Source organism: Aquarana catesbeiana, linkage group LG11 (genome assembly GCF_042186555.1).
Source record: "Aquarana catesbeiana isolate 2022-GZ linkage group LG11, ASM4218655v1, whole genome shotgun sequence".
NCBI classification, from domain to species: domain Eukaryota; kingdom Metazoa; phylum Chordata; class Amphibia; order Anura; family Ranidae; genus Aquarana; species Aquarana catesbeiana.
Genome location: NC_133334.1, coordinates 41916354 through 41940635, shown reverse-complemented (window position 1 = coordinate 41940635; position 24282 = coordinate 41916354). Strand labels below are relative to the sequence as shown.

The following is a 24282-nucleotide window of genomic DNA, read 5'->3' as shown; positions in this document are numbered from 1 at the left end:
CCAAGATGACAAAAAGGGAATCAGTCTTCCTGAAAGAACCAGTGGCTGACGGATTCTCATCGCCGAACCACATCCAGACAGACAATGAGGGAACATTTCATTTTGGTGAACTGCAGCCAGAGGGATAGGCAGAAACCACTTTAGTCCCCTTTCACACTGGCATTCTGTATGTTTCTTTTTTCACCAGTCAACAGACGGAGGAAAAACTGACACAAATGTATTTCTATGGGCAGGTCATTGGATGAGAATGGAAGAAAGGCCAATTTTTCTTTCATTAAAAAAAAAAAAAAAAAAAAAAAATGGAAGTGGACCTAAAAAACAGATGTCAGACAAACAGTGTGTTTTTGCATTGGTTGTGAGGAGCTGGCACCTGTCAGCGTCCTAACAACCAGTGACACATCTCTGCTGTCAGCGGGGGAATTCCCTGCTGACAGCAGAATATAAATAGCAGAGGGGGACACTGTGTAAAACAGGAGAGGGGCAGTGTTTACAGAGCGCAGGGAGTGGGTACACATAGGATCTGTCACTTGCCAGCAGGAAATTACATGGCAAGTCCTCCCCCTTGCTAAAGTAAAGGGTGGGGGGGGCCAGCACAGACAGTGATTAGGAGAAGAGGAGGAGAAAGTTTAAAGGCACAGTGCAAGTCAATAAAAATTGTTTATGGAAAGAAAAAAAGCTGCAAGATCTAGCAGTACGGAGGTGGATAATAGTGGAGGTACCCGGGCCTGGATCATTATAAAGGGACCCTTATAACCGGATCAACGGAGGAACCTCACGGAGCAGTGAAGGCTAAGAGAGACATCCATCAGAGGCAGCTACCCAAAGACACCCACTCCTCTGCCTAGTACCCCCTAGGGGGTGACGGATTCTGGTGAGTGGGGGAGCACTTGGAGTCACCAGCTTCTACATGCACGGAAGTCACCTCTTATTACCCCTTGGGCATTTTTAACTGCATGTCAACCGATCCTGGTGTTCTTAAGATTCCTGTTTCTGCAAATAAGACATTTTACTTTTGCCTGGGTCCATCACAGGGACTTTTTTACAGATGCTGCATTCATATACGCTGTTTTTAATTTAACTGATGTTTGGATTCCTATTTTTATACATGAATTTTGGGGAAGTCTAATATACTGTAATATAGAGTCTTAGCACGTTTTCTCTTTTTTACACACAGTGCACTTCAGTCACTATACAAATTGGGGATATGTGGTAACCTTATACGGATGTTGGTAGCCCCCAAATTGTGTGCTTTTTCACGGACCCCAATAATTTCAAGGGGAGGCTACACACTATTTTAAAAAAAATTTTGGTTTGTTGCAAATGCAAAGATTTATAATGGAGGTTGGGCAAGTGTAAACCCAACCCACTCATTGGATCATTCACATACACAACACAGAGGAATTGCACGTTCACCTTTAAAGGGTCATATACTATATATATTTTTCACCAAACATTCAACTTTATTTATTTATTTTTGTATTCTTGCACATGCGTAGGGGTATATTCACCTAAGGGACACACATCAAGTCCTTTCCTCTTACACGCACTTTGTCACTTATTTATTTTTATTTCTTGATTTTTAAGTAATATACACTGCTTATAGGGCAGCGCCAATTCCCCAGATCTCTCCTTAAAAACCCACCCTGTAACACAGGCAAAACCTGACCTTGAGCACACTGTAAACCCGCCCCGCAACAGCGAGGCACAATCTGATAACTACAGCGTCCCTCCGCTGTTTGCATAGCCTTCAATTGTGCCTGTCAAATAGTATCTTCCCTGTCGAAAAATGCCTTCTATGATGTGCGCATGCACTATTGTGACATCACGCCAGCTGATCGGGAAATCAGCTTGAGTGCTCTTCCATACTGCGCAAGCGCGGGCACTTTGACGATGGGCATTATTTGCTAGAACATCGGCAAGTGACAGATCCTCTGTCTACACACTCCCCATGCTTTGTAAACACTGCCCCCCTCTGTTTACATTCTCCTGTCAGCAGGGAATTCCCTGCTGACAGGAGTTTAATTATATTTAATTAATATTCTTACCACTGTACGACTCTCTTATCTTTCGGTTGACGGCTGGATTCTGTCGGTATGCTGAGACTGTCTTAGAGGCAGGTATTTCCTCGCCTGAGGTTGTTTTAACGAACCTGCCAATGGGTTTCTGCTGTCTTTATTTGTTCACTGTCTGCCATTCTTTGGGCTACGAAACTCAGCAGTCTAAAAGTGCTACATGCGTGAATGTGTGGTCTCATCTCCAGATGAGCTGTCGGCCTCTGGAATGAGATTGTTTCCCTTGTGGCAAACGTTTATAGACGGGTGTACTCTGGGTTCGATGAACCTTTGAGGGATATCTCAGCTGCTGGCTTTGCAGTCTGAAAGTGTTACAGAAGTCTCACCCCAAGACGAGTTGTCGGCCTCTTGGTGTAGAGCGGGAGAAGAAAAAAAAAAAAAAAAAAACGTCTATAAACGGGTTTATTTTTGCAGGGTGGTCTGCCCTTGTGGTTATCTTAGCCTGCTGAAATTTTGCAGTTCGAAGAGTGGCAGGTGTAATGTCCTGTCGTGAGTGTATTTGTGGTTTACTGTTCGCTATACATGAGAGGGGGTGGGGACTGGTTAAGGTCGGAGGGGGGGCTGCCCGGGGGATCTGTTGGGTCGCGGGCCGTAGCTCCTCACTACCCCTGATGTGTTTGTTCTTGTTCTGAGATTAACCGTACATTAGTCTTATGAGCCCCCACCGAAGGAATTTGCTGATAAGAACGCTGAGAAAAATATTAACCCCTTGGTTGTACGAGAGAAAAGAAAGTGATATTGCAAAGAAGATGTTGAAATAGTTAACAAAGTTGAAAGAAGTGGCGAAAGTTATGTTGCTGAAGAGACAGGGAGAAAAATCCTGTGTGATAAAGAAAATTGGATAAAGGAAGTTAAGAAAGATGGCGATTGTATTATGTATGTGTATCACAGAGCTGATGATATGTTGGAACTTGAAACAAAGGAGGGGAGGGACAGCACTGCCCTCCGTCTAACAACCACTCCTTTCTCACCACCCAAGCACAACCCACTGTGACAACTCAGCCCGGCGGCCATCTTAGTGCACCCATGCCTTCACTTTCTACCCAGTCCAGTGCACTTCCTGCCGGCGGCCATCTTAGTACACCTAGTAAGCTTAAACAGCCTGTACCCAGCCCTCCCTGTTTTAAACCAAGATGGTTCATACCACACACCTGTCTTCCCCAATACGGGAGCATCACATTCCCAGGCCGGATATGTTAATGATGAAGAAGCATCTGAGTGGGAAGCCCGACAGCAGGCAGCAGGGCCACCCACTGATTTAACGCCCAATCCAGCTCCAGACTCTCAGTTCCGAGAGGATCTCAAACACATGCTGGCAACCCTAAAGAACAGTGCCTCTTGTCAGCCCCCGCCCCAACAACAGTTTCGGTTACCAGAAGGGGCACCAGTGATGTATGTCGCTTTTACTCTATCACAAACAGCGGCCTTAGTGACAAGTCTGCCTGACCCAGAGAAGCAGCCAATTCCCTTCTACCACAGGATAGTGCAGATACAAGAAACTTACTCAGCTGCCTGGAGAGACTTGATCAGCCTATGCCAAATCAAAGCAGGATATGTCTTTTGGCCAGTCATGCAGATGGCCTTCAATGATGCCTGCCTGACAAGTGCCACTTCCTACACCTCAGGCGTGGAGTTCTGTGCACAACTCCACGACTGGGCAAAGGAGAAGTTGACGGATCAGAAGACCACAATCCAAGATATTACCCAAGATAAAGGGGAGTCTGTGAAGAAGTATCATGCTAGACTCATAAAGGCACACACACACACACACACACACACACACACGTTATCAACTGCTTTTGTTTCAGGGCTCAGAGAGGATATCAGAAAAGGCCTGATGGTGGCCCGCCCTGAATACCGTTCAATGAAAATGTCTGATTTATTGTTGGTGGCCAGAGGTATAGAAAATCAAAAAGGTAAAAAACCAACGCCCCTCATGGTAATCCATGACGAAGATCCCACCTACACTCGTCCACCACCACTGCCCAATACCAGGGTAAGGATCACCTGTTACAACTGTGGGAAACGGGGTCACATAAGGAAAGAATGCAGAGCCCCAAAATATCCCAAACGAGACAGGGAACCCTATGCAGGGCAACAGGGACATGAACCACCACCACCACGCCCCAACTCTCACTAGGAAATGGGCAAACCCGTGTCACCCCTTATGGCAGTGTCCTCAAGTGGAACTGGGGGACCCTTAGCAAAAGTCACGTTACCCATACAAGGAAAACCTACCACCTTTCTCATTGACACGGGTGCAGCCAGAAGCCTGTTGAGGGCTGTGGACCTGCCTGATAATTCTTTCCTTTCCACTATTGATGTTTCCTGCGTAGGAATGGATGGGGTGCCCCGCTCCAGTCCACTTCCTGATTTGCTTGCCAGATTTATGGTGTCCTCTACATGTCCCTTGAATCTACTAGGAGCTGATGTGTTGCCCGGACTACAGGCCTCAATCAGGACACGCCTGAAGGGGGGATGAAGTTACATACTCCCCTATCTCTAGAAGACTCATCTGCTTTGTGTTCTCAGCCTTTCCTGATGACACTTAATGAAGAAAAAAAACTTCAAGTTCAATACTGCAGGAAGTACTTGACAGAATCCCTGCGTGCCTATGGTCCACAGGACCGGAAGACAACGGTCACTTAAAGGTGCCACCAGTTTCAGTCAAGCTAAAAGAGGGCGCATCATTGCCCCGGAAACCACACAATAACCCCAAGAAGAGAATCCTAAAAAGAGAACCAGGTACCTACTGTGGATGCCTTTGACTGCAAAATACCTCACAGAGGTGGACCTTACAAACATTTTCTTCAGTGTCCACCCTCACCCCTCCTGCTGGTACCTTTTTGCATTCATCCACGGAAAGAAACGGCAACATACCTAAACAGTTGTGCCACAAGGGGCACAGAACTTTCCAAGCCAGTTTGCAAAAGCTATGGCTATCATCCTTGAAACATGACAAGAGGAACACCCGGAAGTGATTCTCTTCCAACATGTTGATGACCTTCTCTTTTGTGCAGCTGACTTACCCCCTGTTGAAGTCACCTCAGAAAGCCTGTTGTGCTATCTTGCCAACCAGGGCTGCAGAACCACAAAGCCCAAAATGCAGTGGTGCTCAACACCTGTCATTTTCCTTGGACTAATTTCCTAGTGCAGAGCATGGATTCCAGAAGCCTTCCTACTGATGCTCTGCAATCAGACCCCTTCCAGATGTCTCCTGAAGAAATATCTAAGTTTGAGGCCCTCAAGTGTGCCATCTCAGGCGCTAGGGCTCCCAGACTACGACAAAACGCTCAAGCTCTTTGTATCCGAACGTCTGGGACATGCTGCAGGTGTACTCACCCAATCACACGGCATCAGCCTACGCCCTGTAGGATATTATTCCTGTCGATTGGATGTGGTAGTCAGAGGAGGCCTATTGTGTCTGCGAGCTGGATTTGCTACACAAGCCTTGCTTGACAAAACTTTGAACTTGGTCCTCGGACACTGCCTCGTTCTGCTTGCTCCCCATGACGTTGTTGCCATATTCAACCAAGATCCAACCGAAACACTTGTCCACTACCAGACACTTGAGACTCCTGTGTTCCCTCCTACTGGACAGCATTACTCTATTAAGTTGTCAAACACTGAACCCTACCACCCTTCTTCCACTTCTCGAGGGGGGAAAGGAGGAGGAGTAGAGTCTTGACTTGTCACCCCATGACCACACAGGACACGCGGTCACCACTGAAAACACTGTTCTACAAGCTGAAGCCTTACCACTGGTGATGTCTACACAGGAGGCAGAGCTGTAAGCACTTACTACAGCATGTAAATGGGCAGAGGGAAAAAGAGCCAACATTCATATGGACTCAAGATATGCTTTCAACATTGCCCATGATTATGGTGTTATCTAGAACAGAGGACTCCTGATGGCTGCAGGAACACCTGTGAAAACTTGATTGATGCCTTGCTTCTCACAACCTAAGTGACTATTCTGAGTAAAGCACACGACAAAATGAACTCAAAGGAAGCTTAAGGCAATCATCGAGCCAATACAGCTGCCAAACAGACAGCTGGTGGTCCACGGGAAGTGGACAGCAGGGTGGTAGAAGAAGACCACCCCGTGCTTACCTTACAGACTTTCCCAGTGGACAGAGTTTATCTAAAAGAACTACAGGAAACAACAAGTCCGGATAAGAAGGAAAGCTGGAAACGGAGAGGAGCAACTCTCAGAAATGGACTATTCGAGTGCAACAAGAAGCCTTGTCTACCCAGGAGTATGTACCCAGCTGTGGTGCAATGGGCACATGGAGCTGCCCACTTGACAAAGACTTTTATGAACTCTCTTATCAACAAGTGTTGCACCAAGAGTTACTCCACTGACCGACAACTTCTGCAGATCATGCATTATCTGCACCAAATGTAACCCAGGATGCACAGAAGAAGCACAGAAGAAGCACCTGGCAAAAGCCCTATACCCCATTCCAGAGGATGCAAATTGATCATTCTCAAGTGCCAAGAAGTGACAGATTTGAAAACGCCCTAGTGGAAGTGGTCACGACTGCCAGGACCACAGCTAAGAAACTACTGAGTGAGATAGTATGTAGATTTGGGGTCCCAGAGGTGATATTGAGAGATCAGGGACCAGCCCTAACAACAACCCTTAAAAAAGAGATTTGGGCAGCACTGGGGGTTCAGTTGGCACTACACATCCCATACCACCCTCAAAGTAGCGGGAAGGTAGAAAGGATGAATGGGACACTAAAAACAGGATGTTAAAGATGGCCCAAGAGACTAACATGAGTTGGCCAGACAGTTAGCCCATTGCCCTGTTCAGTGTCAGACACACCCCCAGGGGAAACATGCCCTATCCCCTTATGAAATTTTGTTTGGTTCAGCTCCCAGACTTGGTTGTTACTTTCCACAACAGTTACAGTTACAGTCTGATGTGTTGACTAATTATGTAACCACATTATCACGAGAATTAACCTGAATGCATGTCCAGGTGTTTTCTTCCATTCCAGATCCTGAATTAGATACAGGAACACACCAACTACTGTCAGGAGATCCTTGAGCCAAGTTATGATGGTCCATTCCAAGTTTTGGTGACCACAGCCACCTCAGTCAAGTTGGCTAGGAAGAACACCTGAATGCACGCTTATCACTGCAGGAGAGCGTGTTTTCGGGTGCTACATATCCTTTTTCTGTTTGATCTAGGGGGGAGGGGCCCAGGAGGTGGCCATCACAAAAATGATAACATAATTACATTTTGGTGTAACTCTTCAGGTACACATGTGACTACCTTTACCTTAGATTACTGTGACATAGTACCTTGTCCGTTTGACCCTTCATGGTGATGCCATTGGTACAGTGAGATCCCTGACGGTAAGGACATATATGTATGCCACACAGACAGTTACTGGGGACAGAGTTGTGGTTTCTGTGGGGGCCAGTGGGTTGGAACACAGGGCCAGACTGGGCGACCACAGAGTGCATTAGACAAAAAAGATGAAAATAGAAAGCCCCCATATCCTAACCAAAGATACCCCTGATACATGCACTGACCCAGCACACAGTCAGAGGAGGAAGCGAGCAGCTCTCTCCGGAAGCTTTTGATCCTCATGTATACATACATGTCATAGGGGTTACAAGGGGGGTCCCTGATGAGTTTAAAGCCAGTGATCAGGTAAAAGCTGGTTTTGAGTCTTTGATCCCCATAACAACTGTCAGCAAGAATGTAGATTGGATTAACTACATGTCATGGTTATGCAATAGAGTTTGTCGATCAGCATACCTGTCTCCATGTGTTCATCTCTAGAGACCAGCTGACCCTCACCTGACTGCTTTTGTAACCTCTCCTCTAAGCATGGCCCCATCCCAGGCCCTATCAGGGAACCCTATATTAACCTGTGCACTGCAAGCCAGCAGTGCTGATCAACCACTGTGTGTTAGCCTCTGTGTGTACTTGCTGTGTTTCCTACATCTGATTTCTGTTACCGACTTTGGCCTGTTCCCGGCCATCCCTGTTTGCCTGTGACCCTGATGTTCCAGCCAGCTCCCTCCTTCCTCTTCTCCTGTAGTCTACCGTGAGCGTGAGCTGTGAGACCCTGGGGGCCGCGACCTGGAGCCAGACTGCAGCGCAGTCCATCCTCACCACTAGAGGCTCTGGCGAACACCTGCTGGCTCTTAGACTCCGCGCCCTGGGGAATCTATGCTCTAGCTCCCAGTGGGATCTGTGTCAGTGATCCAGTAGACCTGATTCCTGAACCTCCCAGGGTTTAAGCCGCAGCAGTCACCCGTAGGGTCCACTACCTTGCGGTGCACTCCTGATCCCAACGGTGTGCATCTGTCACCCAGCCTCTAGGTGACCTGACACTACACATATTATAACCAACAGAGATGTGTAAATTACACTAAAGATGCCCTCCAGGGAATTGCTGACCAGTTAGCCCCCACTTCCTACATGACATTCCAGAACCGGATGGCCTTAGACATGGTGTTAGCCGAGAAGGGGGGTGTTTGTAAAATCATAGGAAAAAACGGGAACCTGTTGTACATACATTCCTGATAATATTGGCCCAAATGGTAAGGTTACTCTAGCTATAAAGAAATTAGAAGATCTGTCACTGGAGTTGAAGAAGAACTCAGGTATCACAGACCCATGGGACCGATACTTTAGCTGGACGAGTGGGTGGCAGAAGGTGCTCGTCCAGATAGGGGTAACGGTATTAATAATCCTGGTTCTTTTAGCCCTGATTGTATGCTGTATTCTACCTTTTGTAAAAAGTTAATGAGCAAGGCTGTAGACAATAGCACACCTACATTTCTCCACCAAGAAGAAGAGGACCTCCTTATGATGGAAGATGACAAACCGTTCACTCCTCTACAGTCACTGCCTGTCCAAAATCTCACAATCCTATAGGGTTATAGGGATAGATAGCGCCTGACTGCACATCTCCAGCTGTATCGAGGAGGGAAGTGAACAGTTGCTGCCCAATTCTATATACAGCCTAAAAGAGTTGCTGAGGAGAAGGGCCAGGCTAAAAGTAGGACCTTTAGTATTAGGGACAGAAAAAAAAAAATAGTCATTTTAGGGGGGATTGTGAAGGAATGTGATGTAGATAATAATAATAGTAATCTGAAAATGTCTATTTTCTTATGTGCATACATATTTTTCTCCTTACTCATTATATAAGTATACAGGTTTGCTCTGTTCCTATATTTTCTCAAGATGGCGGATACCCCCTACATCCCACACATCAGAAGAACGCGGAACTGGAGATAAAACCAAAGAGAGCCAAACCTCGTTATGAACATTCTCCATCTTCTTTACTATCTTAACCAATGAGATGTACCTATTAGACTAACATAGCAATGACGTATTTGTGTGTATAAAACATTAACACCGCCTTGAATAAATTAGAAGTGAAACAAGTAATAGCGCTGAGCGTGTCTCAGAGTGTTTACTTTTATATGCATGCATATCAACACTTTTCAAATTAGAGACAGCAGCAGATAACCTTGGGCTCGATTGGAGCTCTTAATCATTTCCATAACACATGTCCTAATTACTAAGGATAAAAGGAGCGTTTTAAGACCGTGATTGGATTAAGTTTATTCATTTGTAAATGTCTACAAGATACGGGAGGATTCCATTATCTTAGGTAAATGATCCAAGTTAATAAAGCCAGAAGTTCAGCACGATAGTCAAGCAACCTATCGCAGCATGAGAAATCCATAAGGATAGCCTCCATGTGGCATATTTAAAACAGGGAGAAGAATGTGGTGCTGCAGTTATGAAAACCAACCACCTCCACGACAGACGCAAAAGACAGACTGCACTACCCCCTGCCTTTACTACCCCAGTGTAACAAAAAAACGAAGAGCATGGCATGTGGTTTCAATGCAGCCACAAAAAAGCCTTTGCAGCAGAGAAACAAAAACACACACTCAGACCAGAGCTCAGGGACACCGCCATGAATTTTCTATGTTGGGCCATGTGGGATCATGTGAACGAATACAGGATATGCACAGAAAGTACCCCCTACTGCAGGACGGCTTGTGAGTAAACGTGCTACTTTGCATTTTGCATGGGGATAGCACAGGATCTCCAACATTATGCGATTTAAAATTATATAGTATAAGCCCCAATTCTGCATTACGAGCACAGGACAGGTTTGGATAAATTATGCCAACTTCAGACCCTCACCTACTACTCCTGGGCCTTTCACCTCTTCCACGTGCCCTTTGGCATTGGTTATTCTCCAGTAGCGGGTATCCAACTGACATGCCTTCTCTGGTAAAGCATCTTTGGCCATTTGCAGTCTGGAGATCAAGAGAGAGGCGGACATTACTGTCTGAAAGATTGACAAGTATTTGCAGACAAAAACAGTTTATTATGTTTAAACAGCATAATTTGCATCTTTTTGTACAAACATAAAAGTACATGTAAATCCTATCAATTACATTTCATTTGCGAAAGCGCCATGTATCACAATCTCCACTCTTCTTCTGTTGTCAGGAGTGCTGGTCTCCTGCAACCCCTTCTTGTCTACATGCTCTCCAGAAATGCCTTTGTAACAGACAAACAGGCTTTTTAAAAGGCCCATGGATGCCATTCCTCTGCAGTGTACGTCATATTCTGTCACGGGAAACAATCACCCCTCTTTGGCTTTCTACTTCTTTACTTATCAGTCAGAATACTGGAGCAAAACTGCAGTTAAGTAAAGCTTTGCTGATCTTGTAGCCTTCACCTTTATTCTGTAAAGAAATGATAATCCTTTCTCAGGCCTTGTGACATTGTTGAGAGCATGAAATGGGAGGGGTTTTCTTTTATAAGCAACTGTCTGCTAGATATCCGTTTAATGATTAGACTCACCTGTAGCTGAATTCTTTTTAACCACTTCCGGACCGCCCACCGTGGATATACGTCGCTACTTTGAAGTTAAATACCATTGTATTTAACAGATAGCTGCCATAACCCCAGTATTTTTATTCACGGCGGGCAATACACTTTTACCACTTCAGCCCTGGAAGATTTGGCTGCTCAATGACCAGGCCATTTTTTGCGATACGGCACTGCGTCACTTTAACTGACAACTGCGCGGTTGTGTGACGCTGTACCCAAACAAAATTGATGTCCTTTTTCCCCCACAAATAGAGCTTTTTTTTGGTGGTATTTGATCACCTCTGCCATTTTTATTTTTTGCGCTATAAACAAAAGAAGAGCGACAATTTTGAAAAAAAAACTAAAAAAAAAAAAAAAAAAAAACTAAAAAGAACTTTTTGCTATAATATCCCATTTTTTTTTCAAAAAAAATACTTTTTTTTTTTTAAAACATTTTTTCCTTAAACTTCCCTCTTAAGACTGGGGTGCATGTTTTATACACCAATACGATAATTAGGATTTTGCTTTCTAAAATTTAGCTTTGCTCTTAAGACTTTCATTGGGGCGTATTCATTTTTGCAACATGGTCTTGAATTTTTTTTTAGGAAAAACACTTTGTGTGCAAAATAACAAATATTGGTTTCAATTAATGAGCCCACATTTGTTGGAGTATTTTGTAGTATAGCGTCCCATAGAAAATGTTGATTCTGAAAGAAAAGTAAAAGGTTTTCTGACAAATCTGTTGGGATGTACTCATTTATGCTTAGCGCTGTAATTTTGGTCTCTGTATCCCCAGAGAATCCTGTAACCTTATTTATTCTACTAAAAGAAAACTTGCAATAAAAAAAAAAAAAAAATTATTAAAACCACCACAGGACAGGTTTGGCTGTTTAGGGCAGGTTTGATGGTAACAGAGGACCATTCCAGTGCCATGTGTGTTGGCACAGGCACTTATGGACTTCACTGGGAGAGAGTGTGTGACCAGGCACTGTCAGGAACTCAGCAAGACCCCTTTCACACTGGGGCTGCCCGTGCGTTAGCGATAAAAGGGCGCTCGTTTTAGCGGCGCTTTACCTCTGTTTAAGCGGCGCTTTTTGGCCACTAGCGGGGCGCTTTTAACCCCAAAGAAGTGGTTAAAAACACCCGTGCTGCGGTGCTTCAGAAGTGCTGCCCATTCATTGCAATGGGCAGGGACGTTTTGTATACAACGCTCTTAAACTGCCCCAAAAAGATGCTGCTTGCAGGACTTTTTCTGACATCTCGCAAGCGCATGGCCAGTGTGAAACCACTCGGGCGGCATGGGAGGCACTTTTCAGGCGCTATTTCTAGCGCTAAAACACCTGAAAACTGCCTCAGTGTGAAAGGGGTCTAACAGGGCAAACGGGTTTATGTATGAAAATGTGTGTAGTTGTATCATTACTAGCTAGTAACTAATGCTAATTACTAACTAGTAACCTCTGTGGTCCCTCTGGTTTTGGGTTTAATACAGCTTTCACACAATCACATTTTTTAAATGATTAGCACTGTTCACGCTTACTTGATTCTGTAGGTGAAGAAGAAGTGTGGTGGGTGAATAGAGCTCAGCTCAGGAAGGAAGGAAGTGGAGACTGACACCGACAGCTCATCAGTAGTGGCCACACAGTCCTGCTCATGTTCATACCTGAGGGGAAGAAAAAATAAATAAATCTGTTAAAAAGGACTCCATACACAACATGAATAGGCGAGTTCTCAAGTATAGGAGACTTAGTTTTAAACATTCCAAACACAATATGCACGAATACTAACCACACACAAAAGCCCCTGGTTTCTTCTACCAGATGAATACCTTAAAAAAAAGGATAAAGTTCACCTTTTGACAAAAAAATAATAAAAAGCACATTTCTTCGTTTTGGGAGCCTGTCAAGCATTGCACCAGCGATGGAGGTCTCCTGCAGATCTGTGGATATGGTTTGAAGGAGCACTTGCAGGGGCCAGTGCATTCTTAACATGTTACATGTTACACCCTGAATATGGGTTTAACATGTTATGAAAGGTGAACTTATCCTTTAACAAGCTTGTGGTCAGGGCTCTGCAAATCCAAGTGCCAGGCCCTGTACATTTCGTTTTCTGTACTGTTTTTTTTTTTTTGTTTTTATTATTATACACACACAGTGCCTTGAAAAAGTATTCATACCTCTTGAAATTTTCCACATTTTGTCGTCATGTTACAACCAAAAATGTAAATGTATTTTATTGGGATTTTATGTGATGGACCAACACAAAGTGGCACATAATTGTGAAGTGGAAGGAAAATTACACTGCCCATCACCCTGAACACACCATCCCCACTGTGAAACGTGGTGGTGGCAACATCATGTTGTGGGGATGCTTTTCTTCAGCAGGGACAGGGAAGCTGGTCAGAGTTGATGGGAAGATGGATGGAGCCAAATACAGGGCAATCTTAGAAGAAAACCTGTTAGAGTCCACAAAAGGCTTGAAACTGGGGCGGAGGTTCACCTTCCAGCAGGACAATGACCCTAAACATACAGCCAGAGCTACAAAAGAATGGGTTGGATCAAAGCATATTCATGATTTAGAATGGCCCAGTCAAAGTGCAGACCTAAATCCAATTGAGAATCTGTGGCAAGACTTGAAAATTTCTGTTCACAGACGCTCTCCATCCAATCTGACAGAACTTGAGATATTTTGCAAAGTACAATGGGCAAAAATGTCACTCTCTAGATGTGCAAAGCTGGTAGAGACATCCCCAAAAAGACTTGCAGCTGTAAATGCAGTGAAAGGCGGTTCTACAAAAGTATTGACTCAGGGGGGCACCATACAAATGTACCCCACACTTTTCACATATTTATTTGTAAAAGGCATTTATCATTTTCCTTCCATTTCAAAATTATGTGCCACTTTGTGTTGGTCTATCACATAAAATCCCAATGAAATACATTTAAGTTTTTGACAAAATGTGGAAAATTTCAAAGGGGTATGAATACTTTTTCAAGGCACTGTACAGAGATCAAGTGGCAGCACAACTCTAGCCAGAAGCAAGCACAATTCAGATCTTATGAAAGCCTTTAAAAAACTTGCAATTTATACCAATGTTCCACTATAAACAAAGCGCCTGGACTGCCCGCTTTCCCATCTGATCCCATATGATTGAATACGGTAAGTTATGCATTTTGTCCATGCTACCTGAAGATCTGGTCCCTGATGATGGGGTAGTCACATGACACTACACGCTCCACATAGGTGGTGAACCACTGAGAGAAGGAGGTGCCTGATATGGAGAGAATAGACAAAGACTTAATAATAGTCTTTAATAGTCTTAATAATAGTCTTATAAGTCTAATAAGGAGCCGACGCGGCCTAATCCTCTCCTCAACTCACATTTAAAAAGGGAAACCATAATGGTTTAGAGTTGACCTTTTTTTTAACCTTTTCAATATATACACAGTACATGCACCACATCCACACACACACACACACAACTCAATTACCAAATAAACATTAAAAGCTGAACTTTTTAAAAAAGTTAGCCAGGCATACAAGAAAATGAAAAAAAAAAATTCAATAAAATCTTTTGCTGAAATATTTGTAGAAAATCTGCTCCACCAGGTCTCTTAGAGGTTGAAAGGCAATTCAAACAACTTACTGTAAAACCCAGGGTATCATGGACACACCTTTTGGGGGTTTGTGACCATGTTGGTCTGGGGATTACAGTACAACCGTAATCCCCAGACCAACGTAATCCCTCTCCATTGCCCCTTTCTGTGGGTGTCCCCCAAAGCTCTGTTCTTGGACCCCTTCTCTTCTCTATCTACACCGCCTCCCTTGGTCACTTGATAACCGCCCACGGCTTCCAATACCACTTATACGCCGATGACGCCCAAATCTATCTGTCTACTCCTCACCTCACTCCTTCAGTCTCCTCTCGCATTACTAACTTACTAATTGACATATCAGCATGGATGTCGCACCACTTCCTTAAACTAAATCTCTCTAAAGCTGAGTTATTAATATTTCCCCCCGCCCGTGACCCCCTCTACGATTTTTCCATCAAAATCAACAATGCAACCATCAGTCCCTCCCCTCATGCCAGGGTACTAGTTGTAATCCTAGTAAACTTGTCACTTCAGCCTCAAATCCAATCGTTGACAAAAGTTTGTAGAATTCACCTCCGTAACATCTCTAAAATTTGCCCCTTTTTAACAAATGAAACCATCAAGCTCTTCATTCACTCCCTTGTTATCTCTCGCCTTGACTATTGCAACTCCCTTCTCATTGGCTTACCTCTCCATAGGCTATTCCCTCTTCAGTCTATCATTAATGCTGCTGCCAGACTTATCCACCTTACCAACCGCTCAGTGTCTGCCAACCCTCTCCTCCAATCCCTACCCTGGCTCCCAATTGCCCAGCGAATTAAATTCAAAATACTAGCCACAACATACAAAGCCATTCACAACTCTGCCCCGAGCTACATCACCAATCTGGTCTCCAAATAGCACCCAAATCATCCTCTCCGCTCTTCTCAAGACCTCCTACTCTCAAGCTCTCTCATCGCCTCCTCCCATGCCCGTCTCCAGGATTTCTCCAGAGCCTCTCCCATCCTCTGAAACTCACTACCTCCACCTGTCCGGCTATCCCCTACTCTTGCTACCTTCAGGCGATCCCTGAAAACTCATCTCTTCGGGAAAGCCTATAACGTCTCTAACTAATCCTTTTACCACTTCCATCAGCTCATTCCCGACAGTTACAACCTTTTGTACCACCTGCCCCACCCTATTAGATTGTAAGCTCTTCTGAGCAGGGCCCTCTTAATCCTCCTGTATCTTATTGTATTATAACTGTATTGTCTCCCTTTTATATTGTAAAGCGCTGCGTAAACTGTTGGCACTATATAAATCCTGAATAATAATAATAATAATCCGTTAATAGCTCTTTACTGGATTTAAGACCACAAGCCCCAAGAATGTCACATGACCAGTTGGATGACTGCTCAATTAAGACACCTTTCACACCAAGCCGCCTATAGCGTCGGCGGTAAAACGCCACTATTTATAGCTGCGTTTTACCATCGGATCTGCGGCGCATTTCGGCCGCTAGCGGGGCGCTTTTACCCCCCGCTAGCGGCCGAGAAAGGGTTAAAAACCTCCCGCAATAGCGGCGTTTTGCCGGCGGTATCCCAGCGCTGCCCCATTGATTTCAATGGGGAGCAGCGGTGGAGGAGCAGTAAACACATGCTCCTTCACCGCTCTAAAGAAGCTGCTGGCAGGACTTTTCCTGACGTCCTGCCAGCGCAGCGCTCCGGTGTGACAGCCCTCGGGCTTTCACACTGGAGACAATGCTGCAGCCGTTTGAGGGCGGATTGCAAGCGCTATTTTTAACACGCTCGGTGTGAAAGGGGTCTTAAGGAACATAATTTTTTTTTTATGTATGGGTTTCAGGGTGATGGTGGGGGGTTAAAGCTGATCTTCATGTTTCCTATCACTTTAAATAGCTCACTTGGATCAAATGAACCATTTCCTTTACCAAGCGCTGCACTGGCTCTAAGCACTGTGTGCATTACATGAAATTATCAGCTACATACAGTACACAGTGCTGGATTCTGGCTGTAAGACAGAGACTTCCCATCTCACACCCAGAACACTGCAGAGTCAGTCTGAGCAGTACTCAGCCATTCATAGGCAGCTTTGAATTCTGTGAATGAATTCAAAGTTCCTCTGATTGGCTGAGGCAGAGGGGCAGGCTGAGGACATCACGATCTCCGACTTGGACAGTTGGAGGAAGCTTTGTATTCATTCACAGAATAAAAAGCTGCCTATGAATGGCTGAGCACTGCTCAGACCGACACTGCAATGTTCTGGGTGAGAGAAGGGAAGTCTCTGTCTTACAGCCAGAATCCAACACGGTGTACTCTATGTACATACAGTGCTTAGAGCCAGCGCAACACTTAAGTGAAGGAAATAGTTTGGACCAGCTTGGTGCAAATGAACTATTTAAAGTCACAGAAAACCTGGAGGTCAGCTTTAAATACAGATTGTGCTTTAATACATGACAAAGGATACCAAAGCACTTTGGGTTAGCCAGGGAGGCCACTCAGTAGGAGGAGCAAGAGAGCTGTTTCACTGAAACTTTGGACCAAGCTGTCCAATAAGATCACAACAGTAAGCATCTTACCCGTGTACCTGTTGTAAACGTTAAAAAGTACCCCTCTAAGTTAGAACCAAGAACATATCTTACCTGTGATGAACATATCCAGGGCAGCTGGGTTATGTGCAGTTTGGTCCTAAAACACAGAACACAAGCACTTACACTCAGATTCAGTGACGTTTGACTCCTTTTTTTCCCCCTTTTTTCAAAACTTGGTTGTTTCTTGCAGATTAGTCAATTATACTAAGGCTACTTTCACACTGGGGCGTTGAGGGCATCGGTGGTAAAGCGCCGCTATTTTTAGCAGCCCTTTGCCGTAGTTTTTGCGGAGGTTTTTGGCCGCTAGTGGGCCGCTTTTAACCCCCGCTAGCGGATGAAAAACGGTTAAGACCGTCTGCAAAGCGTCGCTGTTTTTTTGCAGTTTTGCCGGTGGTTCAGCGGCGCAGCCTATTAATTTCAATGGGCAGAATCGATTTAGGAGCGGTGTATACACCGCTCCTACAGCACTGCAAAGATGATGCTTGCAGGACTTTTTTTACCGTCCTGCCAGGGCACCGCTCCAGTGTGAAAGCCCTCGGGCTTTCACACTGGAGTAAGAGGAGAGGCTCTTTACAGGCGCTATTTTTAGCGCTATAGCGCCTGTAAAGAGCATCAGTGTGAAAGCAGCCTTATACTTGATCCACAAATACATTTCTATTTCACTTGACTATTACTAACAATCAACCAATATGCTGACTTCTCATAAGCTGGGAACTCCAGCAGCAAGATCACGTCAGAACTCCTAGCTTTGCCCAAATGTCATTACACAAATAAAATGATGACATCATTCCTCAATACAGTCTTCATAATGTAGACAAACAGCTGGTGAACAAAATGTTCCTGGTAAGTGTTTTGGAGAAGATAGCTTTTAGAGCAAACTTGTTCTTTGCCCATACAGGCAAAGTTATGAGAGTGTGTTGTATTGGAAGCACTACAAGGATGTATGTTTTTTTTTTTTTTTGCTCACTGATACCTCAAATATACCTTCAGGGAATTAGGGTGAAATGTGCAAAATGCACATCCTTGGGTGGCCAAAGGCCAGGCTTAAAAACTAAAATATGCCTGTGAAGAGCAGTCACTTTTCAAAACCCTTGACTCATCAATCAAGTCTTTACTTATCGGATATCAAATGAAGAGTCTACCATTTTTTTTTTTTGGTAGAAGCTTGAGACCTAAAGCAATTTAATCTGTCAAAAAGCCCCTGATATTTATACCACCTACTGCATTAGTCAGTACTTATGGCTCCTGTCTGACTAAAGCTCAGAGGAAGTTAGTGGGGTTTGTGTTCTTTGGCAACCTGGCAGACCCTGACCACAACCATACACAACTTCCGACGCCTACACCAAATTTCGGAAGATTTGGGATCCTTGGATAGCCTATAACGACCACTTACATTTTAACCATTCTTTACTCTCCATTTAACCATTTCGATGGACATCTTTTGTGTTTTGTAACCAGCTGACCCATACGGGATTCTTGCCCGACAAAGGGGCCCTGCGTGGCTCTGAAACGTTGCTGTATGTTAATCATGTGACCACGGAAGATAAATCTCTTTTGAGGAATCCTTGGTGTGCCGATGACCTTTTCTTCACTTCTACCATATATGAAGGGGTATGCCCCCAATGGGGGCAGTAGAAGGAATAGGGCATCCCTGTTGATGACATTTTCTTCACTTTGATCATCCGCGGTTTCCAGCCTATGTCAGAGCCACCTAGAGATGGAGGAACGAGAAGCCAGAACAGGAAGTCATGAGGAACAGTCCACTCCCAAGGTGTAGGGGAGCATCTGAACCACCTAGAGATGGAGGAACGAGAAGCCAGAACAGGAAGTCATGAGGAACAGTCCGCTGCCGAGGTATAGGGAAGCGCCTAAGCCACTCAAAGAAGGCAGAACAGGAAGTCACGAGGAACATTCCACTGCCGAGGTATAGGGGAGAAGAGGACAGCGTCGGCTGCTGGGGGGGGAACGTGGGATCTGGTAAGGAAAAGTTCTATATTGAACCACCTTAGATGCAAATAAGCAATTAACCCCTTTAGTGCCGGGGCAGCCACAATGCAAGGGAGAAGTTATACTTTCCCCAGAGACAGGCTTTAAGTATTCCTGTGTCAATGGATAATAAAAAAAGTGAAAGATCACTCTGAATAAGTTGACCCTTTACTGTGGGAGCAACAAGAAGAAATATATTCTGGTGTGTTATCCCAAGGCATATGTACACCAGTAAGTAGGCTGTGACAGTACTAGGTCTGTGTGTACCTGTAGTGCACACTACCCTCTTAACCTGTGCCAAATGCTATCAAACCCTCCATGTTCTAGTCAAATGAGTTCAGCAATATTGAAGGAATTAGTTGGCATTGCCAGCCTGATTTACAGCAGATTGCTCATCTCTAAACCGACCCACAGCAAGCACATCTACATACAAAGCAAAAAGTCCATAATCGCAAGTGCTCATGTAGCCTAAATTTAGAAGTTACTGTAAAACTAACAAAATGGTAATGAAACTCTCTTAGCAATTATTATACATGAGTTACCGTTACCTTCTCTAATCTGTAATAACACATTTGCATTAAAGTCATACAAAAAAAAAAATTATTATTAATAATAATCCTTACTGGACACTGATAGAAGATTTCATTGCAATTTCTTCCTTCTGCATCTGCCAGTGCCAAGTACTGGCTGAGCCCTGTGTGGATACAGAAGGTGATAGGCAAGCACTGGTTGAGCCCCGTCCTGCGCTGGAATCCGCCCGCTGCCGTGTCAACGTCCAGCAAGTCCTCTGACCGGTAATGGTTTGACAGAGCCATGCTGCCCATTAACCTAGAACAGAAAAAAAAAATGGAACATGGCATGAGCAACAAAAAACAACCAGCGCAGGTTAGAGAGCATTTCACCAGTAACAAATGAACTAGTCTATGAACTGCTCAAGATATCTAGGACACATCATACATGCTAAATCCAAAAGTCCTCTCAATATTTCCATAAAGAAGTTCCTTTTAAAAAAAATAAAAAAATAACTGCACATTGATTTGGACCAGTGCAAAAAGCAAGGTCCATAAAGACATGGATGAGCGATTTTGGGGTGGAGGAACTTGACTGGCCTGCACAGAGAGTCCCGAGCTCAACCCGATAGAACACCTTCGGGATGAATTAGAGCGGAGACTGCGAGCCAGGCCTTCTTGTCCAACATCAGTGCCTGACCTCAAAAATGCGCTACTGGAAGAATGGTCAAACATTCCTATAGACACACTCCTAAACCTTGTGATCAGCCTGTCCAGAAGAGTTGAAGCTGTTATAGCTGTAAAGGGTGGGCCAACTCAATTCTGAACCGTACGGATCAAGACTGGGATGCCATTAAACTTCATGTGCGTGTAAAGGCAGGCGTCCCAATACTTTTGACAATATAGTGTAGCTGGAGGAGTATTTACCCTACACAAGGTCCCTAACACAGATCCAACTAAACGCCCTTCTCCAGCTCAAAACCCTTTATCCACATTACAGACACAAGCAGGCTTAAAAAAAAAAAAAAAAAAAAAAAAAAAAAAAAAAAATCTGCCTGGCACAGCCATACAGAAGTAACAAAGCATTCTCAACACTACACACTAGGTGAAGCATTTTGCCTTGTTCAGAGCTGGTTGGAAAGCAGTCGATGCTCCGTTAAGAAAATGACGCAAGGCTCACTCTCCATTACTCACCCAGGCACCACAAGCTTCTGTCCATTGTGTATTCGCAACGAGCAGCGATAATCGTCGGGAAGTTTACAGCCTACCCTTTCTTCAACAGCATCAAGATCTTCCTCGGGAACCCCAGCTGCCAAAGCATCGCAAGAACGTCAACAACATAGAAAAATAAAATTACAATCAATTTATCAAATATTTGCATTAAGGCCTTCTCGCCGTGGGCACATATGCGGCCTCGTGTAAGTAGGTCTTTTTCTGTGGGTCAGTAGCACTGTGGCTGGTGCCCCTTTCACATCACCCCCTTCCCCCACAGTAGTGCCCTCTGCCCATTTCACATCAAACCCTTGTTTCCCACAATACTGCCCTCTACCACGATATAGATTAAAAGCCTCGTATGTGCAGCAGCCCCCCTAATACTTATCTGAGCCCCCTCTCTGTCCACAAGTGTCTCAGCCGTCCGGGACACTCCCTCCTGATTGGGAGAGACAGCAGCAGCACCATTGGCTCCCACTGGTGTCAAAGGCAGTTAGCCAATCAGGAGAGCGAGGGGGGGGTGGGGGCTGAACCGTAGATCTGTGTCTGAATGAAAACACGGAGCTGCAGCTCGGCTTGGGTGCCCCCATAGCAAGCTATCTGGGGGCACTCAACAGGAGGGAGGGACCAGGAAAGCCAAGGAGGAACCCGAGAAGAGAAGGATCCAGGCTGCTCTGTGCAAATCCACTGCAACAGAGCAGGAAAGTATAAACATTTTTTAAAGTATAAACTTTTCTTTCTATAAAAAAAAAAAAAAACAACAAAAAGACACAAGACTTTCCCGCACTGAAAGAGTTAAAAGTGATTGTAAAGGAGCCCCACTGCAAGAGTATTTTTTGTTTTCTAACAAAAATAACCAGTAAAATGCTCTGTAGTGCCAAAAGGTGCACAAAAGTTATTTATGTGTAAACCAGTGGTTTCCAAACTGTGGCCCGTTGCTGGCCTTTATCCAGCTCTTGGGCCACCATTAAACCCCACCTGCATCAACGATGGGCCACCATTAAACCCCACCTGCATCAACGATGGGCCACCATTCCTCCCACCGGCACCAACGATGGGCCACCATTCCTCCCACCGGCACCAACGATGGGCCACCATTCCTCCCACCGGCACCAACGATGGGCCACCATTCCTCCCACCGGCACCAACGATGGGCCACCATTCCTCCCACCGGCACCAACGATGGGCCACCATTCCTCCCACCGGCACCAACGATGGGCCACCATTCCTCCCACCGGCACCAACGATGGGCCACCATTCCTCCCACCGGCACCAACGATGGGCCACCATTCCTCCCACCGGCACCAACGATGGGCCACCATTCCTCCCACCGGCACCAACGATGGGCCACCATTCCTCCCACCGGCACCAACGATGGGCCACCATTCCTCCCACCGGCACCAACGATGGGCCACCATTCCTCCCACCGGCACCAACGATGGGCCACCATTCCTCCCACCGGCACCAACGATGGGCCACCATTCCTCCCACCGGCACCAACGATGGGCCACCATTCCTCCCACCGGCACCAACGATGGGCCACCATTCCTCCCACCGGTACCAACCATGGGCCACCATTCCTCCCCCCCGACACCAAGGATGGGCCACCATTCCTCCCCCCCGACACCAACGATGGGCCACCATTCCTCCCCCCCGACACCAACGATGGGCCACCATTCCTCCCCCCCGACACCAACGATGGGCCACCATTCCTCCCCCCCGACACCAACGATGGGCCACCATTCCTCCCCCCCGACACCAACGATGGGCCACCATTCCTCCCCCCGACACCAACGATGGGCCACCATTCCTCCCCCCCGACACCAACGATGGGCCACCATTCCTCCCCCCAACACCAACTAAAAGGTGCAAGCTCATTTTACTTGCCCTTTGCTTGGAAAGTCTGGAGGACCTCTTGGTGTAAACTATGGAAATCATTCTGGACATTAAAAACAAAACCCCCATCTGTAACTCCTTGCCTAGATACGTGTCCATTAAAAAAGGAACCGCCCGCCCCCACCACCACACCTGCAATTTGATATTATAGAGCAGTGATGGCGAACCTTGGCACCCCAGATGTTTTGGAACTAAATTTCCCATGATGCTCATCCACTCTGCAGTGTACTTGAGCATCATGGGAAATGTAGTTCCAAAACATCTGGGGTGCCAAGGTTCGCCATCATGGTTATAGAGAATGTGAGCAGGAAGAGCTGGTTCACACAAAGTGGGCAGGGACACCCAAATGGACAGCAGCAGAGTCGGAAATTATGGTAGGGAGATCTTACCATTAACACTATGCTAAGCATACAAGATTCAGCCCACCTGGCTCTACCTATATCTAAAACCGAGCATCCTCAAATAAATAAATAGCTCCAGACACATAATTATAGTGATTGATAGTTGCAGTTCATTCTCCCTTTACCCATCTCTTGTAAAGCCTGGAAGTATACCTTTTAGAGAGCTGATCATCCGTGGGCAGTTTTCACTCAAATATTCCTTGAGGGAATCCCAGGCGGCCTTTAGCTTGGCATAGTGATGTATGTATCGCCCCATATCAAAGTAATGCGCCATAAATGTTGCCTTCCAGCTTCTGTTCTTTTTCTTGTCACTTGAATGAGAAAATATTAATGCAAAATTATATTAAAAAAAAAAGAAATTAAAGGGGTTGTAAAGATGTTTTTTTTTTTTTTTTAAAATAACAAACATGTTATACTTACCTTCACTGTGCAGCTCGTTCTGCACAGAGTGGCCCCGAACCTGGTCTTCTGGGGTCCCTCGGCGGCTGTTTCAGCTCCTCCCCGCAAGCATTTACCACCTTCATGCGAGCTCCCTCGCACGGTGGTGAGTGCTTGCGGGCGCGCTCCCGTGATACAGCCGGCGGCTATAGCCGCTCGCTGTATCACTCGGCCCCGCCCCCCGGCGCGCCGCGTCATCGGATGTGATTGACAGCAGCGCGAGCCAATGGCTGCGCTGCTTTCAATCCATCCACTGCAGCCAATCAGCGACCAGGCTGAGCTGCAATGAAGCTGACGAGGACGAGGAGCGAAGATTCGAGGCGTCAGGTAAGTAAAACGGGGGGGGCTGGGGCGGCGGTACTGTCAAAAGTTTTTTCACCTTAATGCATAGAATGCATTAAGGTGAAAAAATTTTTACCTTTACAACCCCTTTAAGGCATTCTAAAGAAAAAAAAATACAACACTTGTACAGAGCAAAGTAGAACTGAAAGCAAAAGTTTCTTTTGTTAGTTTTGGAGAGGGTAAGGGAGGGTAATAACCCCTGTCAGGATTTTTTGCCATCCGTTTCCTATTGGAGAAATTTCACTTCACTTCCTGTCCCATAGGCACATCATGAAGTGAGAGGAACCCTCCCCCCCCTCCCTCCATAGTGAGGGAATCCCTCACTTACCAAAACCAGTGTCCCCATTGGAAGATTTCCTCTCTATTATTCTGGTGAC

At 45.5% G+C, this 24282-nt stretch overlaps 1 protein-coding gene across 1 annotated transcript in view; it reads right to left on the bottom strand.

The window, feature by feature from the left end:
• FBXO3 (F-box protein 3) overlaps positions 1–24282 on the bottom strand; it is a 47840-nt gene that overhangs the window by 11355 nt on the left and 12203 nt on the right. The window contains exons 3-9 of the mRNA XM_073604216.1: positions 23279–23436; positions 20811–20925; positions 19731–19935; positions 17173–17218; positions 14125–14209; positions 12479–12601; positions 10264–10379 (exon numbers count right to left, since the gene is read on the bottom strand). Coding sequence (XP_073460317.1) covers positions 10264–10379; positions 12479–12601; positions 14125–14209; positions 17173–17218; positions 19731–19935; positions 20811–20925; positions 23279–23436 — 848 coding nt within the window. The remainder of the gene's footprint in view (positions 1–10263; positions 10380–12478; positions 12602–14124; positions 14210–17172; positions 17219–19730; positions 19936–20810; positions 20926–23278; positions 23437–24282) is intronic.